The sequence below is a fragment of the Camelus bactrianus genome, chromosome 25, assembly GCF_048773025.1.
Source record: "Camelus bactrianus isolate YW-2024 breed Bactrian camel chromosome 25, ASM4877302v1, whole genome shotgun sequence".
NCBI classification, from domain to species: domain Eukaryota; kingdom Metazoa; phylum Chordata; class Mammalia; order Artiodactyla; family Camelidae; genus Camelus; species Camelus bactrianus.
Window position 1 is genome coordinate 12,639,448 of NC_133563.1, and position 20,511 is coordinate 12,659,958.

The 20,511-nt window shown below is 38.7% G+C and overlaps 1 protein-coding gene across 5 annotated transcripts in view; it reads left to right on the forward strand.

Annotated features, from left to right (window-relative positions):
• ZFPM2 (zinc finger protein, FOG family member 2) overlaps positions 1 to 20,511 on the forward strand; it is a 428,442-nt gene that overhangs the window by 277,546 nt on the left and 130,385 nt on the right. For all 5 annotated transcript variants that reach the window (XM_074352601.1, XM_074352599.1, XM_074352600.1 and 2 more), the window contains one exon: positions 2,034 to 2,145. In XM_074352601.1, the coding sequence (XP_074208702.1) occupies positions 2,034 to 2,145 (112 nt within the window). The remainder of the gene's footprint in view (positions 1 to 2,033; positions 2,146 to 20,511) is intronic.

Consider the following 20,511-nt stretch of genomic DNA (forward strand, 5'->3'; position numbering starts at 1 on the left):
TATGGAAAATTGTAAAAGCTGATTTACTGTGTAGAAATCCATGTGGCTTTAAGAACTATGGAGTAAAAGATTAAAGAATTTAAAATGCATGTCTTTCCCATGAAATAAGAGAATACAGCAGAAGTGAAACCACGTGCCTGTTGTTGAGGTCTGTTATTTAAGATCAGAAGAGAATAGATACTACAAGTAACACCACTAAATCCGCCACGTGCAGGCTTATCGAAGTGGTGAAGTCTCTCCTGTGACTGACTATTCTGCTTACTGCTTGGAGACCTGCTGACACTGATCTGTGAACTTGCCAGTTTCTCTAGTAGTCAAAGGAGCTGAAATATGCCTAATTAAGACCTGTTATTTAATTGGATAGGGATCACATCATTTTAGATTGAAGAAGCTTGCTTATTCTCAAATTCTATCTTAAAAATGGAAAAACAAATTAAAATCGTCACTTAGACTACTAACCAAAGGGATAACTTGATAACAGCTTGCCTAGATTGTTTCTAAAAAATTACAGGATAAAACTACCTTCTTTCCCACAGGGCTTTCAGGTAACTGTCTTGCACAGGTTTTACTTTCCAAATATTAATATACATAGCTGAAAAATTAAAGACTTCAATCAAAATATGAATGTGAAAAATCAGTATGCAAGTATTTCTTACAGTTGACCTGGTTTACCACCTCCTCTGTTTTAATATTTGAAGTGTTTTTCAGACTTCTTTTTTAATTTGTCCATCATGGTTGATTTTTTCCATTAAATAGTATATTTTATGGTAGTTTTACCTCTTACAATGTAATTGACAGATCAAAAAATGGGTGAGCATTGATTTTATGCAGAGTTTTTAATATGGCTTTGCAGTATCAATAGATCTGTGTCTCATGCATGATCATTGTTGTCATTTGGCCAGTGACATGGGGTTTCTGGGTTCCTGAGAGAGTTGAAATGGGCAGATTACACAGAACGCCTCAAGTAATTACTTGTTAATGCCAATTTGGGAAATTTGTGATAGCATACAACATGTGGAAAAGTCCCAGAATGGGCTGAGATCTCTTTGGCAGGATCATATCTAGGTGAAAATTCAGTTCAAAAATTACTTTGAGACCCTTGTATTGCGCTCTGGGTTGTGGTTTCATGATAGTGGATGCACAGAACATGGGCTGGTGAATGATAAACGTCTGAATGCCAGTTCACTCTGACTCATCAGCAAACACCAGTCTTGCGGCTTGTTTCCTCCCTGGTTTATTTCCTGCCGTGTTTAACATAGTTAAAGAGAAATAGTTTGGATGCCAAACAGCCTAAAATGATGAACCTTTTGAGCCTTATATTTAAAATGAGGTACGCAGAAAATATTGTTAGAACTGGAGCACTTGGCTCCCTGCTTCTCAGAGCAAGGGATGTCATGCTTTAGTTGCTCTGTATCTGAATTTATTCTTGATTCCTCTTTTATAGTCTTTTTGGAGACAGTGTACAATGAGTCATTAGCATTAATATTATTTCTGTTTCAGTCAGGCTGCATAGCCATACTTAGACAAGGGTGTTGGGTGGATTTCATTATTCATTCAGAATAAATTCCTACTCTAATATAAATGTTGCTCAGGATAGAGCTTTGAAATGGATCCTGATTCTTTAAATTCTTTCCTGTCTGTTTCAGGAAATAGTGAGATCCTGTTGATAGTAAAATACAATGTGTCTAAAGTTCACTTCTAAACACTCTGCTCTTTGCAATGAAAGTCATCTGCATTCTCTTTATAATTCAGAGCCGCGAGAGATCTGTCTAATCTTGGAGATCTGATCCAGTATCATTTAGGAAAAAAAAAAATTCTTGATGATAATTCTACCATTCAGATTTAGTGAAAGCAGTAAAGCTTTTACAGCTTCTGTTGTCTTAAAAAGATATCATGAGACGAGGGAATAAGGACTTAGATTACGGTTTGGGAGATTTAGTTGTTTGGAAAAATAAAATGATTAGTACAGTTATTATTCAAGTTTTTAATCAACGAAAGCAAATGGCATCTGTTTGTTATCATTCTTTCTGCAGAAGACAAAGGCTCAGGTCCCAATGGTGCTGACTGCCGGTCCCAAGTGGCTGCTGGATGTGACTTGGCAAGGAGTGGAAGACAACAAAAACAACTGCATTGTGTACAGCAAAGGTAAGTGCAAGATCGTTTCCCTCTCTCTTTGGATGTATTGAAACCTGAGTGTTGCAAAACAGCACCAAATGAGCTGGAATGGGGGTACAAAGTAAAATTTGATCCTCTCTCCTTTCTTCCCTTATGAATTTCTCTAACCGGTATATTCAGCAAAGCCTAGTGGGGTTTTTTTGTTTTTGTTTTGTTTTTTCCATAGAGCATAAAACAGAAGGTTTTACCTTTTACCACTAATTACTTAGCGCCGTACACATTCACCTAACTGTGGATTTGAGTGTCTTGACTAGTTTCTTCCTAGCTGTTAGTTTTGATAGTGGGTTTGACAAAATCCCAGATTCCTCTCTTAGGCATTATCCATCAAAAAGTAAATTCCTTTTGAAATTTAGCAACCCGTGTCAAGGTGTCAAGGTGCGTGCTCCAGGAGGCACTGTGTTCCAGCCAGTTTCTTGAAATCACACGTGATGAGAGGATGGCTGAAAAGAAAGCCATTGCAAAAGCTGAGAATCCTTCCCCATGGTGATTTCTGAAGGGCAGGAGGCAAATGGGAGAGAGGAAGTGATGGCTTGCAGAGTGTTGCGTTTGATTTGCCCAGTGTGACATCAACCTAGACAGAGTCACACGGCTACACCCAGGCTACAAAGGAGCCGCAGCTCAGTGACACACATCATGGGACTGGCTCCCCCAAACCCAGGCCCCTCCACGTGTGTGGTGTGATTTGCCTCACTATTCTCCATGTTCAGGTTCTGGGCCCCAGCTCTATACTTTTACAGTGAAATCCCTAATCTCGCTTTTTTGTAAATATTGCAAAACCTTGTGCTTCTCGTATTTAATTTCTTTTAGCTTTCTTTTTTAACCAAATAGACCTACTGAGATCAAAGATGTATTTGCACATTGAACCTAGAAACCATAAAAGCATCCAAGGGAACAAGCAAATAAGCACCCCTATCAATATATTAACATATAAAACACTAATCATAACATCAAAGACTCTTAAAAACTTGCTAGAAACAATTACAACTTGTTCCTTATAATCATTACAATTTGTACACTTATAAGAGGATTGCGTTTAAACTACCATAAGCCTTTGAAAGTTGAAACACCGGAAAGAGGGAATTTGCAAGCTAAAAAAACAATCTCCACACCAGGATCTGATTATATTCCTTTTCCTTCTGTAATTGCTGGTCCCATACCCACTCATTTTCTGACCCCAAATACCTGTGGTATGCTGGTGAGAGCTTTGAGCTAGAAGGGAAGTGAGATTTTCCCAGGATATGTCAATATGATCTATCAAAATGAAAAGCAATAGTATAGCGAACTAGCTTACCGGTGATCACACTCAGAATGCAAAAAATACAAAAGATGGCTTGGAGTCTAGGATCAATTACTGGGAATACGTTTTTGTTGTCCGATAAATTATCTCTGTGATGGCAACGTAATATGGAGGAAATAAGAGAATAGCTGTTCTCCTATCATAATCCAAATCCACTGCATGTTTAAATCAGGCTTCCTCTTAGAAGAGATCATTGTTATATGGTTACATAAGGAGAAAAACTGTAACAAAATTGTAATTCTGTGTTCTATGGAGGACCTTAACTTGAACGTGTTTGTGTGTTCTTATGGTTAGAGGTCCCTGAAGCCTCTTGGCAACAAACAATTTGGAATAATTTTTGGATGCCCCTTAATTAACTCACAAAGCGTGCACTGAGCCCAGCTGTGTGCTAGCTTTGTCCATGGATAATAACCACCACCACTGATTAAGCACCACTGAATCTCTCCTTGGGACTCCCATACCAAACTGTATGCACGTCTCTCATTGCTCTTTTTAACTCACTTTGTGATCATCATTGTATGTATTCAAGAAAAAGGTAAGTAAAAAGTTAACTATTATTGCCTGCCGTTCGTATTTACTCTATATTTACTGAGGGCAAGGATTAGGCCTTAATCACCTTTTAATCCTTGGTCTGACGTGCTGCTTGTACAGAAAGAGCACGGGGTAAATAATGATTGATTGACCAGATAGACAAATGATGAATGGTTGCCAGAAACTCTAATAGACAAATCACATACTGTGATGGTGAACCATATGAATTCCTGCTATTTAATAGTGTTTAACCTGGGAAAGGTAATTTGATATTGTTCAATTTATAAGAACAGCTGGTATTGCAGTTCAAATAACAAGGACCACAATAGCTGCTGTATGTGCCTTATTTCATTTAATCATTATTTAACACCTAGTCAGCAATTAACATCCTACCCTACTTTGCAAAAAGTGAAATTGAGACATAGATTAAGTAATTTGCATGGTCACATAGCTACTAAGTGTTTAAAGTGGGATGCAAACATACATCTATCTAACTGAGGGTCTGAGTTACACATACTAGAATAAGTCCCTCCTGCATTAAGCTTTCAAACAGCTCTGGGAGAGAGGAAGGGTTTCTCGTTTTGTACAGTTTGACATTGTGACTTACAACAGTGGTATGGTTGTCTTTGGTGGTCATGAAGAGCTAACAAAGGAACCAAATTTGAATTCGGGTTTTGATCATTCCAAATCCCATACTCTGTGTTCTTTGTGACTCTGCCTTTCCCCTTGACACTGTTGCATGATGAATACATTCTCTTAAACCACTCAGGCATTTCTGTGCAGCAATCACAAAGAGTATTATTATAATGTGGGACTTCCCAAAGCACATTCCGCACAACCCTAAGATTAAAGAAAAAGCCCTAGGATTAAATATTGCCTATTCTGGCCCCTCTTGAAAACTCACAAAGCCTGCTGGTATTAATGCTCTGAAAAGTCCAGTAGTAAAACAAAACAAAAAGCTATGTAACTCATTTTGACTATATGATATATAGGCATATGCATTTTTTTTTCCTCTTACCAAAAACATCCATTGGAACATTGAAATTAGTGCTCTGGGTAATACACTGAGACAAACTCTTCTGTAGACTCTGATCCCTTAGATGAGCTATGGAGGCCTGATGCTAATTCCGTGTATTCAGATTGCCTTTGGAAGAAGGGAATAGTTCACTCAGAGTTCTGTAAATACCTCAATATTCTGGGCTTATGCTGGGGATCATTTGCATCATGGAAAATAACAACCCCAAGAATCACTCCTACCAGGACCCAATTGACTCTGAAGCCTTCTGTCTTCATAGGCTGTGCATATGATAAGCCTTCTCAAAGCAAAAGAGTTTTGTCATTAGAAGGGTTTGGTGATTTAGATTTAACACGTACATGTTGACTTGAACATCTGTGATGTATGAGGCATTTTTGTAATGTGTATGTTATTTATTGGTTGAGGGCTCTTTTGTTTTCAAATGATGGAAATCCAAATGAAATTGGCTTATGCAAAAAAAAAAAATCGAAGTGTGTGTGTACGTGTGTGTGTGTGTTGGGGGATTCATCTGCTCATGTAACTGAGAATCCAAGAATATTCTAAACTTCAGCATCAGTTTAATTCAGTTATTCAGACTTTGTCCCCAGACGATCTCTATCTTCTGCCTCCTCTTTCTTTTGTGCATTTCATTCTCAGAAATATTCTTACCACATGGTAAGATGCTCCAGACTTGTTGTACTAACATAGAAATCCCAGTAAAAGAGAGCTTTTCTGGGTTTTGACTGGGGCTCATCACATGCCAATCCCTGAACCAATTAATCACTACGACTCTTCCTTGGAAATTACAATCATCCATAGAGTAGAATGAACCCCACCCACATAGGCCACTGAGATGGAGAAGTAGTTCCCCAAATGAAAGCAAACTGCTGCTTCCAGACACAAAAGAACTCCTTGATGGGCTAATATCCATGCACCCAGATGCAACACGTTATTCCTAATGTCTAAGAAGCTCTCACTGAAGGTGAAAAATAAATTCCTGATGCCAAAATAGCATTGCTTTTTTTGTTGTTTTCTAGTAAGAACCTAAACTACTTACAAATTCTGTGCCAAAATCATTTTTATAGGACCTGGTTATCTGAGAGTCTGTTAGTACCTATTTACCAGTAGAATGTAAAATGTATATGTGTAGCATTTTTTTTAAATACCCTGACTGTGAAATTTTTGATGCTATTTTCATATTGTATAAGATAGGCCACTTAATTGGTGACTATTGCCATTTAAAAGCCATACTTACATACTTACTTTTTGAAGTGCTATTAAATGTAGGCTAGTAGGAACCTTAAATATAATTAATCATAAGACGTTCATTTCCAAGGTGTCCATCAAATAATTGTTATAAAATTATATCACTTAGTGCTGTTGGACAGGCTGCCATCATCCTGTTTTATCAAAGTAATAAAAAAAAGTACAGTATTTGGCATTAATATTACAATCTGATGTACTTTTTTCCCTGCCTCAACTACTCCCTATCATTCCAGAAAGTGATTAGCTCATCCAGACATTCATGGGCCAGACTTGTTGGGTTGTCTGTTTTTTGCCATTATTCTCAGCAGACTACAGATAATTCTAATTTACTTATCTCCAATGGAAAAATACTAAAAAGCACCATGCTGAAGTTAAACGCAGGCTGCTGGAGAGGGGGGTGAGCAGGGGCCTGCCCACTTACTCCTAAAATCCATGAAGGCCTGGCAAGCATTGGAAGTCAACTTTTTTTTTCCTTCATCCCTTTAGTTCTTTACAGTGTTTGCACAGTAGGGTGATCTTTCTCACTTGTGAAAAGTGAATAGGTTATTTCCAGTTTCACGTTCTGAGCCTTCAAAATTAAAGCTTTAGCATCTTCCATGTGGGTTTGTTCATCCAGTTTGCTTCCTTTGAAGAATACTTAAATTGTTTGGTTTCCCGTGGAGTGCTTTTTCAGAGCAGCCACGTTCTCTAGGTATCCAGATTACGAGAATAAACATTGTCAATCAAAGTCATGAAAAAGTATCAGCTGACCCGCACTCTCATCTTAACCACAGAAGACTTCTTTTTATATACAAGCACAATATCATTGTAAGAACTGCTGCTCAGATGGAACCTGGGGCAAATCACTTTTCCTCTTTAAATCCTGATTTTCTCAGCTGTGAAAATGGAATGGCATTGGCCATCTCACTGGGTTTTTCTGAAGAAGCACCTGTACACATAACTGCACGGATTATTATAAATATTATATTGCTGATGATCTGCATTCAGTCCACTTTGCCCTTTGGGTTACACATCAAGACAAATTTAGAGGAAATGAAGCCAGGCCGTCATGTTGGTATCAAGCAAGTGTGCAAGAAGACGTGATAATCTGACGTCAGATTTATGGCTCAGAATTCCGTAAGTCCCATTTGGTCACTGCGAACCCACAGTGTCTGCAGAGAACTCTGTTACAGAATCTGAGGCCTTTGCCTGAAGATTTTTTTCCCTTTGGGCACAGAATATTTTTAGTGGAGGTCTTATTTAAAATGCTAGTATAAAGATGATAATGTTAACATGGGTGATAGCAGTTACCCTTTGTTAAGCACTGTGTCAGGCATTGTTTTAAATGCTTCCCATACATTTTCTGGTTTACTATTACAACAAAATCATGATGTAAGCAAAATTATTCCCACTTTACAGATGAGTAGATCCAGGTTTAGATAAGTGAATAGTTCAAGGATACATAGCTCATATTTGATGAAATGGGATTCAACCTTAAGCATGTTGACCTCAATTCCCAGTTACACAGTTAGCAGAGTTTTGAAGATACCAGTTACTAGGCCAAGGTTGCAGGTTATTATTCTTCCTCACAAATGTACATACATATTTAACAACGAAATTTTTTTCTCATACTTTGTGGTTTGGTTTTTAAGAGAAAGTGTTCCAGAACTAAAACAGTAGTGACAGCAGTACCTTATACTAATTTCTCTGCTGCTTGATTCAAATTCATGTAGCAGACAAATCTCCAAATCATTCTGTGACCATCTTCAAAGCTCTGATTTTGCTTGTTTGCACAAATGTAACCAGGAAATTAATTCATTTAAGCCTTTATTGGTTGTGTACTATGTTCAAGGTTCTATACCAGGTACTGTTGAACTAATGACAGTCATTCTAATATGACCTAGCTTGCTTCTGCATGCTGACTTAATCAATCAACTCTGTAAAATAACGGTCTTTCATTGTAAGAACTATTGCAAAAATCTGGACTATTTTCTGCCTTAAAATAGAGGATCTGCGTGTCTGTAGAATTTTGAAATGATACTCTTGTCTAACGTGGCCGCCAGTTTTTCTCAAGTAGCTTATAAGTTTATGCTTAACTTTTACTTAAAGAACCTAATACTATAGAAGTAAGAAAGTAATTTAAAAAGAAAAAATTGCGCTCATATTTAAGTCTTTATTTAACCGTTCCGTAATTCATAGAATATGTATAACTGTTGTCTACTTTTACAGTATTCTTAAAAGAGGGTGGATGCCTGAACCAAATATTTAGCAACAGGAATTATAAAATCATAAGGCGATTAAGTTAGCTAGTTGCAGAATTCCAATATTGCTTTTTAAATGACTTCAGGATATAGGAGGTACTGAGGTTATTATCTGTTATCAGGAATACAGTGGAATTGTACAACTGGATAATAACCAAACAAACTGACACAATGTAAAATTACATTATCAGTGTGTTAAAACAAAATTGCGCCCTAAAGGAGTCCACATGCCAGCTCAGAGCTGCAGTGTAATTATGCTTAACTCTGATAATTAAAATACAGTGGAGATCAACAGAATCATTTTCATTAAGAAAATTATTAATGATGGTGGTATAACAGTAATTGATTGCAGAGCACCACAGGATAACGCGATGCCGAAAACCCTACATGTTTCATGAACATCTGAGGCTTTTTCTGGTTATGTTCTATAAGAATGAGAGATGTTTTGAGGAGTGAGTAATTTATTATGCCTGTGCTAGGAATCAGTGATTGTAAAAGTGGCTGCTTTAGAAAACCATCGTTTTGATTCAAATTGTCATTTCTGAGGGGTTCTTAAGGTCGAGACAAGTGACCCCACCAGTGAATATGTTATTTACAATAGAGCTGTCTGTTGCAAATTGCAGAACGGCAGCAACTTCAGCAAATATCGGGCCTTTTGCCATTTCCATTTTTCACTATGCATTCACTCTTTTTAAAATTACGTTAGTGATTTACTGCCGTTATTTCGGTCTGGGCCTGGTCGTACTGAGTAGCTTATGTCCTGGGTTATTATTAATGTATGCTATTTGAAGCAAAAAAAAATTTTTGTTTTTGTATCAACATCAGGGTGAGTTTCCTTAATGAAATGTTGGTAAATAGTCCTGCACGATAATACTATTAATTACTTCAGTGGATTAGATGCGCTATCGTGTGTTAGAGAAAAAGATATCCTAAACCACCCTGGATCCGTGCACGAATGAAGCTTCTGTCTCTTAGGGGTAAAAACCCAGGTAGGATGTCGGCAAATGATAAGAACCAAGAATATATCAGTTTCATAAGTATAAAAATGAAAAATGAAGAGTGAGGTCTTTTGAGAGGTGACTCACTATCATTCAAGGATGTTAGCTTGTCATTCAAAGTGATGCTAATCTTGAAAGCTACCCCCAAAAGTATCTTTGTCAGCTAAAATGAGGGACAACTCTTTAGGGCAGACTTTTTTTTCAGAGTAAGATACTGTGAATGCTTCTTTAAAACAGTGTATGTATTACATGGAGGAAATTATTGTAATTCCAACTGAAAAAGCAGAATATGAGGTTTCATGCCTAGTATGATTATAAATTATATTTTTAAAGTATATGCCAAGGGAAACACAACTGGAAAGAACTACCTTGAAATTATAAAAGTATTTCTGTAAATGTGGTAAGGTCAGGGAACATTTTTTGGTTCTCTTCTTTTATAATTTTCTCCACTTTGATTATTTTGCTTATATAATTTAAGAAAAATATTTGCCAATGAAAATCACTCTTTGTCTTCCTGCACTCCTGCTCTACTTTTTATACAACCCAAACTCGAAGAACAAAGAAATCTTTGCCTTACCCAAGAAGTCCCTCGTCCATAGAATTTAAATTATTTTTTAGTGATATATATTCCTTTAGTATCTCTATACATGTCCTGACACTTTGTATTTCGTAAGAATTTTCCAAAGAAAATCAAAGGAATTGAGCACATGCTCTGCACATGATATGGCCCGAGTGTTGTCAGGGATACAGAGGACTATGAAACACGCTCGTGGCTTAAGTTTATGGAAAGAGCTGAACTGATGAAGGTGGCACAGCACTGAGTTCCGTCTCACACGGCGAAGTTGACAGGATGTGGAATTTTGGTTGGATGTTGAAAGCTGAATATACATTTGAGAATTGGGGGAAGGCAGTTGGGGAGCTGAAATTGTGTGCCTCAAAGTGTGCAGGCTGTGACGCATGCAGCATTTTCACGAGAGTGTCAGGGCACACGTCAGTGAGGGCAGGGAATTTACACATAAGACCAGGGAGGGGCAAGCCTCCAAACGCTTCTGAGGGCCAGGTGGGGGTCCAGTTGAGCACTCAGTCTGAAGACCTCATCTTGGGGGTGCTGGAGAGCTACTGAAAGTTCTAAGGCACCCGTGATCACATTAGGATTTGGCTAAGATTATTGTGTCAAAGGTGAAGGTCAGCTTCATTCATTAATAAAATTAAGATTTTATCTGTCAAAGAAATAATGTTGGGAGCTACGTCCTTCTGTAAGATTATAAATCTTCTGCTTTGTGCCATTCATTACCTGACTCCAACAGTTTTTCAACACCAAATGAACCTCTAGTACCCTGACCTTGCTACCGTCATTATCCTGCCCACCAGCTCCCCCGCATCCTTACTTTCAGAGTGAGTATCTGACTTGAATTCCGTGGGCCCATCATTCTAATTTCTCTCTTGCGCCCCCTCACCCTTCTCTCTGTCTCTCTGGCCTTCACTGACCCAACAAGACCGTCATTCTGATCAGTCTAGGGCCCCGCTTTCCCCGGCTACATCCAGGCAGCAGAAGTTAGGTGGAGTAGTGTTTATGAAGTTCTCAGAACAGCGCCTGATCCACAGTGAGTGCTATATAATTGTGCGGTCAAGATGAGACAATGGGACCATCACCACCAGTCACAACGACAAAACTGCAGCAGCAAAAGCCAGCGCTGACCAGTGTACATCTTTACATTTGACCGCAAGGTGGATGTGGATCCTCAGTGTAAGCAGCCTGGCCATACAGATTTCTTTTCCTAATCTATCTTCAATCTATCTTCAAGGTGACTGTTTCAGACTTCTGTCTCCATAATTATATAACATCCTCTGTTAAATAATCACCTTACTGCTCATTTTACAGAGAAGATGGAAAAGTAGAAGCCCATAGAAGCCTCCAGTGAATGGCTTCCTGTTGCAAATAGACTGATTATAAGAATTGATACGGCTCATGAGACCAAATCAGGCTCGCCACCTGTTTCTGTAAATAAAGTTTTATTGGAATACAGCTGTGATGACTTGTTTGTAGGTTTTGTCTGTGGTTGTTTTCATACCGTAACATCAGAGTTGAGTAGTGACAGAGAACACGTGGCCTGCAATGCCTGAAGTGTTTACTGTTTGGCCCTTTCCAGAAAGCACTTGGCAGTGCCTGAAATGAGCCTACAAGGTTATCACCTTGGCCTAAAAGTTCCTGCATGATCTTCCCCTGGCTACCTCTGTGGATTTATTCACTACAGCTCTCCAGCTACTCTGTTCCAGTGGCACGGGCCCCTTGCTTTTGTTTGAAGAAATAAAGAATGCCTCTGCCTCGGGGCCTTTGCACTGCGCTTTGCTCTGCCGCCACCTTGGTCCCTCTCTTGCTTAATTCAAAACTTTCTCCAGATGTTGCCTTCCCAGAAGGTCTACCTGACTGCTCTGTCTCTATTTCTCCCCCTTTTCTCCTCAGTATTAGTCAGTTCAGGCTGCTGTAACAAAGCACCACAGTCCAGTGGCTTAAACAAGAGACTTCTCACAGTTCTGGAGGGTGAGAAGTCTCAAGAGCAAGGTGCAGGCAGATTCGGTGTCGGTGAGGACCCTCTTCCTGGTTTACAGATGGCCACCTTCTTGCCGTGTCCTCATATGGTGCTGTATGTGGGGTGGGGAGAGAGAGAGAAAGAGAGAGATCTCCCTCATGTCTCTTGTAAGGGCATTAATCCCATCATGAAATCTCCACCTTCGTGGTCTAATTACCTCCCAAAGTCTTCACCTCTTACACCATCACATTAGTTGTTAGGGCTTCAACATAGAACTTTGGAGTTGGGGACACAGTCATTCAGTCCAAACATCTCTCCCATTTATCTTCATATTTGACATTTTAGCATTTATTTTCAAAACCTAGTGTCATGTTCCCACTCCTAGAAGGAGCATTCTTTATGACAGGAATTTTGTCTGTTTTTTAAGCCATCTATGACACATAGTAGGTGCTCACTAAATATTTATGAAGGAATTAATGGATAAATAAATGGGTTACAGCTTTTTCTTTAATATGGAAAGCAGTTTAAAGTATGCGTTTAATAATGTTCCCACAATTAGATGATCTGACTTTGTGGAACTTTCTGAGATGTCTTCAAACTTTATTCCTGAATTTCACTGTCGAATTTTAACTATCATAATATAGAATTTACAAGGGATCTTTCTAGTTCCCTGATGGTTCCTTTTTTCCAACATTTTGCTCTTTTTAATATGGATATTCTTTCCTTTCTCCCTGAAGGTAGGAGGTGGAGAATCAGTTGGAGGTTCTGTATCCTGTGCGTTATTGTTTCTTACTTTTTCCTGCCTTTTTGTCCCTGTATTTAGTGTTGAAGCTTTCCTCAAATGGCTAGAGATCCCTGAATACCTACTTTTTTTTTAAGAGTGGAGCACTAAGGGCTGAATGCAGGGTCAGCCTGAGAAGGAGGGCTTGTCAGCTAGCGGCTTTTGTGTGTGGTCATAGGATGACAGCCCAGCCACGGTAATGGGGTCTCCAAATGACAGTATATGTTATTTCTTAGGCTTGGCATGGTTAGCGCCTCCAGAGAATGCCAGTACCATCTCTGAGATGTATGAACCTTATAGCCGGCAACCTGGGGACTTCATGGGTAAATGAATGGGACCAGGGGCTGCACTGGGCAAGCCCTATCTCATTGTTGAGAATGTAGATGTCCCTTTAATCTTCTAATTCAGGAGGCACTCTAGTATCACCCCTGGCCGAAACTGTCTCTGGATCTCAAGACGCTGTTCCAGGTCTTCAAAGACTAAGCCCTCCATTTCCTAGCAGAGCGGGGAAGGAGTGTCACTTAGCTCTACGCGGAGTAGCTGAGCAAGTGTAGCTACCAGCTTCTTACTCAGAACGCCAGTCCTGCATCTCTCAGCTCCACCGCTCACCCTACCTTCCGTGGTGCCAGGCGCCTTTACTGTCTGGTCTCTTTCAGGATTCTGCAGAACACACCTGCTTGCTCTTTGTTGGCCAGCTGCTCTTCAGGCACTTGGATTTCAGCTTTCTGTGCTCTGCAGTGGCATCTATCACTCCATCAGTTTTCCAGCTGCCAAGATTTTGTTGAATCTCATGCCTGCTCTGGCCCATCTCTTTGCCATTATCATCTTTTTTTCTGCTTTACTGTCATGTTAGTGAAAGGGAGCAGAAATAAATGCGTGGAATCAATTCATCACACTTAACAGGAAGCACTTTCTTAGACGAGCTGGTGCAAAGTTTTCCTCACACTTTCCCTTAACTTCCTAAATTCCAGCAGCTTCTCTCCTGTCCAGTCTCTGCCTTCATGACTCCATTGAGGTCACTCTCCCACAGGTCTCCTATGGTTTACTTCTTGCCAGTTTTTCATTCCATGCGGCTTGACCTGACGTGTCATTTTCCCCACCCAGCGCCAGGTTTCTCTGTCGTTACCCACCCACTAAATGTTGTCATTCTCTAGTCTTCTTTCTTCTCATTTCTACATTTCCCATAGCTGATCTCATCTAGATTTGGTGAACTCTCCTCCTCCTCATAATTTCATTTCTCACTCATCCTCCACAGACACCCTGTACTCCAGCTAAACTCAGTTGTTTAGAATTCCTCAACTATTCCTTACATGTTCATATTTGTCTTTATACATCATGCTCCCTTTGCTTAATGACTTCCTAGTCATCTGTGTCATTGCTAACAGCTATCATTCAAGACTCAGCAAGTACCAGTGCTTTTGAAAAGCCTTCCGCGCCTCCTCCCCAGGGAGAGAGCTCCACCCCAGACTGTGCATTGTCCCAAGGTGAATGTGAGCACCTCATATGCAATGACTTCATTTCTCTTCCACTCCACAGACAGTACGTAGAATATACTCACTGACTTTTGAATTATTATTTAATGAGTTATAGGATGCATCATGCAACAAGTTAACTCTAGTGGGACTTGACTTAGTTTCAGAAATTAGTAGAGTGAAAATCACTTGAAAATCCAGTACTCAAAATGTTCTTCTTCCCTTATCTAGAAAAGTTTTCCATGCCGTAGCAAGATTTTTTAAAAGCTAGGGAATCCAGACCAAGAGGATTTCTTTGAAATGTCATAGGTAAACATAGCACACATTGGGTTACGTCAGTTAGAATGAAGGTGTATAAAAAGGATTTGGAAAAATGAGAATCTCTATACATGCAAAGGATGCTGTCAAACCATCGGGTTTTATCTGACATCTTTGCACAGCAGCCACGCCAAGACATGGGCTCACTGTTACTATTCATTTCTTTCTGGGTCCACTTGACTAGACTTTGACATCAAGCAGGAACTGTGTCTGTCATTCTCACTCTTCACTGGGGGAAAGTCAGCCAGACCTCAAGCCTTTGCTCTGAGACCTGAAATTGGAGGCTTTTCATTTTAGCTTTGGTGTATAAGTCAACCCCATTTTTGAAGGCTATTTTTAAACTTAAAAGGTCACCTTATATGCCATGACATACAGTGGTACTTCAGAGAAGATATATTCTCATTAGTCTTTCTTAGGTCTGTGAAGGCTGTCAGACAACAGTGGGGTCAACCAAGATAGTATATCGTGGTGTTGCAAGCAAGAATATTCCAACTGAGGGAATGGATCCGAAAAACATACATTTAAGTATGAACAGATAAGATCTTTCTATCTTTCTATTTATGTGGTTCTATCTACCGCCCATTGAAATTCAATAAGAATAAATTACTTTAAGCCAGTTTTACCTTCAGAAATCTAGTATTTATCATCACTGTCTGGTCTCCGTTGTCAGTAAAGATTTTCAAGAATGACGGCTCTCCAGTTCAGTCCCCTTTGCTTTGTGCATTCTCTCAAGAAATGTAAGGGGGGAGGGTATAGCTCAAGTGGCAGAGTGCATGCTTAGCATGCACAAGGTCCTGGGTTCAATCCCCAGTACCTCCTCAATAACTAAACTTAATTACCTCCCTCTCGGGGGAAAAAAAAAAGAAAGAAAGAAATGTAAGCCTCAGAGACTTATGAAAACTTAACATTTTCAAAATTCTTATCAAATACTTCTAATAAGGAATTAAAGGTTTCATAATTAATAATCTAGTGGGTAATGTGTGACAGCCTGCTCTCTTGCCTCCCCCACCCAAAAAACAAAATTTATCAATAAGCCAGTAAATAATGATTTGGAATCTCTCAGTATCAGAACTAGTTTTGTAATGCATACAGAATCTTAAATGTCTTAAGTATAATCTCTACTATCTTGCTTTTGAATGTAGGTTTCTAGATTAAATTGTGTGTTTTGCACTCAAATATTCTCACTTGTCAGATCCAGAATGGCTTGATTTTACATTGAGGGAAGCAGAAATAATTTAAAAATGAAAAAAGGCATTTAAACCATGCAGTAGTTTAGAAATTCCCCTTCATAGTTTTGCATTTTGACTAGAGATACAGATAAGAAAGATAGCTTTCTATCAGTGGGGGTGAAGAAGGGAGAAAATGTGTGTAAGAAAATGGACAAGCTACTTTGTATCTTATTCTTGGCTTTACATAGACCATTTAATTAACCCTCTCAAAGGAAATTAGGATAATCATTTTTATACACACATAAAAATGAAGGATGGTTATAAAAAAGCAGGCTATTACATGAAATTTGCGGTTTCTTCAATTCATTGACGTATTAGTTGAGTACCTACTACATGTCAAGCAGAGGATCTGTTAACTTTTGGTGATATGTTCAAGTTATGCTTCACCTCTGTATGTTTTACCCTCTGGGGTATCATTTGTCCATAACCAAATTTTACCTTTTTAAAAAATTTCGTTAATGTCATGCTACTTAATCTGTGGTCCGCCAACCAGCAATATGGCATGAACTGGATAGGGGACGCTGATGTTCAGCCCCCACTCAGACCTGCCAAATTCAGATCTACATTTTAACTAGATCCCAGGTGACCTGTGTGCACATTTGAGATTGGGAAGCCAAGGTCTGGTGGTTGGTTACTGATGTGCCTTTAACCAAAGAGTACAGGGAGGGGTGGAAACGGTTAAACTTGCCACATGCTAGTGTAATAACTCTCCCGGAAACTTGTGAATTCATTTGCAAATAACAAACACCATTGTAGAGCAGGAGAATATCATAAAGGGGAAAATAAAAATGTTGAAAAGTTCTTCCTGTTTTGTCTTTAAATATACAACAGCTTGACTGCTATCTTTTTTGGCACTCCCCCCTCATTCCCACAAATGGGATTATAGAAAAGAAAAGAAAATGCTGCTGTTCTCTGTTTAATGGGAACATTTATTGCTGTTTTTCCTCTTCTCTCCAACACCTCTTAATTTATATTAGGCATTAAATTGTAACGTTTCTTTTCATGGTGAAATCCTCCCCCCCCCCCCATGTATGCCTTTAAATCAATCCATTGTTATTTTGCAAAACAAAATGCTAAATAAGTACTTAGGGGAAACACAGGCCCCTTGACCCCTGGAACTCTCTGGAGGCCAGCCTCTGTCATCCTTCCTGCCCAGCAAAAGAGGGGGGAAAAAAAAGAGAGAAGGAGAAAAACAAATTTGCTGAGCCACACATTTCAAGTTGTCGACAACCCCATCCACGAGAAAACAGAAGAAAATATATATGCTCTCTGTCCTGTCAAAAGGCTTTCGCCTTATCTTGAGAGACTGTCAGGGCAGGAACATCAGTGAATGGACAGGAGTCTATTAAATTAATAAGCTGCTGGATGGTGTCTGGAGAGTTATGATGCCCCATAAATCCAGTTTGATCATGGTGGACAAGGTTTAAATCTGCAGACTTCTAATACACATCCACTTCTTGGATTGGATTTGAAGTTTTGTGCTGGAGACACAGAGATAGTCCTGCAGCATGTGAATTAAGATTTATCTTTTTTTTTTCTTCTACTACTTACAAAAATGAAAGCACCTTAGGGATCCTAGCAAATGTTACGGCTGGAAATGAAAGGACTGTTGTCAAGGTGAAACCGTGACCTAGAAGCCTAAAATCAAACCTTGGTCATTCTATTCAAGCAGCCCCATCAGAACTGAGTGTAAAAGGTCTGTGTGGAAGGAAAGACTCCTGAACTTACCTATAACCTATTTTATAGTGATGCCTGTCAAATTCTGCTCGTCTGTATTTATGACATAAAGAAAACTAATGGTGTCAGATCTGCCCTACAGTAATAGAAAAATCAGGAAATATTTTCTTCACCCCATTAAATAAAGTCCTCTGATACAGCCTTTACTGTGATATAGGTTTATTTGAGTTTTCAGCTTCCAACCATTTTAAGCCGAAGAACTTGTGTTTTATTATTCAAACAATTTCCCAAAATAAACTATTAACTTTAGGTTGAGAACAACTTATTTACATAGTACTGATAAATAAAATCCCTGGAATGAAAAATGGAATTTGTTCAAAAATCGTAAAATTCTCCCTGTCGAGTAGGTTTATTACGCTGTTTATAATATTTAAACCACGAGGAAACTGTTAATTACATGTTTATTTCATCAACTTACAATTATTGTATAAAGTTAGACTTTTTTCTCTCACCTTGGAACCGATTTATGTTGGAAAAATCTAGAATGACAGAATATGCTTTGTTGAAACCAGTGCTACGTGCCAGTTTCAGCATATTTAAGTCACCTTTGGAAGGCTTTCTCATAGAATCTTCCAGTTAACACAACTCTCCACATGTTATATCACTGCAGAGTCAGGGAGAGTGTGTGCAAGAGAAGAGAGTCCACCTGCACTGAGCACGCATTGTATACAAAGCCCTGTCCTGAACACGTTAAACGCTGATAAATAAATGACGGAAGCAACACGATGATCTTCAGTTTCATAATGATTCCCAGATCGCAGATCACTTGCCCAAGTCACCAAGCTAACAAGTGACACAGCTCAAACCGAACAATCTCCACTTTTCATTCTTTCATTTGGCAACATTTCATTGAGGGCCTACTATGTGCTGGGCAATTTTCTAGGCATTGAAGTGAACAAAACACACAAGAGGCACCACTGATGAGCTGACATTTTTGATTAGGGGACCAGTAGTCATCACTTAGCTGATTCAGGGGTCCAAGTTGTTAAAATGTACAGACACACACACACCCTGCCTCCTTTAAATAGAATCAACCAAGGGGAGAAACACAAGAATGCATGGATGAACCCCTCTTGGTTCCTAGAAGTATCTGGTCTGGAGTTGCCTTATTGACATCTTAAAATTACTGAATTTTTCTGTGAAAAAATTGTAGGATTTTATTCCCATAGCTTACTAGTACGTTTCTGAGCATTAAAGTCCTGTCCTGTCCTGTAACACCAATATACCATCCATTAGTAGTCAGAGATTAAATAGATACTTCGATAATTACCTCATCGCATTCAGTTGTAAATAAATTTCTTCTGTGTCCTCTCTTCTCCCACCACAACAATATTATGTCCCCAGTAAGGAAATGCTTAAGAAAATAGATGGGTCCCACACTGTGCCCTGCAGGTCAGAAAATTCTGGCTTTGTGGGACAGAGAGGAGGGTTAAGTCTGCAAGGCCATGACTCTTAATGGGAACTCCCTGCTTCTGGCTTTTCAAGTTCAGTATTAGAGACTGTGTCAATAGAAGAATCTCAGCTGCTCTCAAAAGCAGGAAGGAGATCATTATGATGTTTGCTTCCATTGAGACGCTAACAGGACTTGAGAAAAGAATATTGAAAAGTTTCTGAAGATTTTTATCTTGTGACTATACCATAAATAACATCTCCTTTAACATTTACTTGTACTTTGATCCCAATTCTAAGTCTTAGGAACTGGGAGAGTTTGGAATCAATACCTGACTAAATCAAAGAAATGTTTGTTGAATGAATAAAGAAATATTTGTCTTCTCTTTTCTCTCTTCCCTTTTTTGCCCTGGTTTCTTATGTCTAAAGTGGAAAAAAATGTATTGGGTTGGGGAGCAATAAAATAGATAATAATTCATATTTAATGAGTAAGACAAACTGATCCCTTTCTTCTTGTTTATACTTTTCTATCCTTATGAGACTTTGTATTAGATTGTAGCATCTTTGTTTTGCATCCTACTGAAGTGTTAGGCATGCCAAACACACGGAACTACCTGGGAGCATATGTGGTTCCACATCTAGCCTTATGTATGGAGATAAAACATTTGATGTTAAAAGGCAGAAAAAGAGAAACTAAAATTTGTTGAGCATTTACTTCATAGCAAACCCTGTATGTATTATGCATCTACTCAGCAAGGATTGCTATAATTATTACAGATGAAGTGACTGAGAATATATTTTGGTCGAAGTGATATAGTTATTGAGTGATAGAGTCAGAATTTGGACCTTAGGTTTGTCCACAACACAATATTGCCTACCAGTAAAATGGTGCTCATTCCTATCCATGCATTTGTTTCTAAATCATGTTAAAATGTGACATACCTACCAAATTAATGAAACAATTCAGCACACATTGGCTTGAATCTAAATAGAAAAGAAATTTATTTTGAAAAACACTGAAAAGTAGGCAATAACTTACTCTATAAGTACAAATATAAATAAAGCATTTCTCAGAAGAAAAATCCCAGAGCAATTAATTCTAGTTCTCCTAGTCTGTTTTTTAAGTTAATTTTGGCATACTATGAAGTGTACAAATCTTAAGTGTACCATCAAGGTATAGAACGTATCCATCACCCCAGAAGATCTCCCACATTTCAAAAGACAACTGCTGTTGGTTTCTATTAACAGGTTAGTTTTGTCTGCTCTTAAACTTAATATGAATGGAATCAAATGAATGGAATCAGACACTTTATGACTTCTGTGCTCAACATGTCTCAGAGGCTCATTCATGTCATTTGGTGCATCAGTAGTTTGTTCTTTTTATTACTGACTAGTATTCCATTGCATAATAGCTACCAGAGGTTTTCAGGCTCTCTGAGTAAAAATGGTTTCCTTCTTTTGAGGAATCCATTGCTGCAAATGTGAAGAGAACAACTCAAATATTCATCAGTAGGAAAGTGGTTGAACAAATG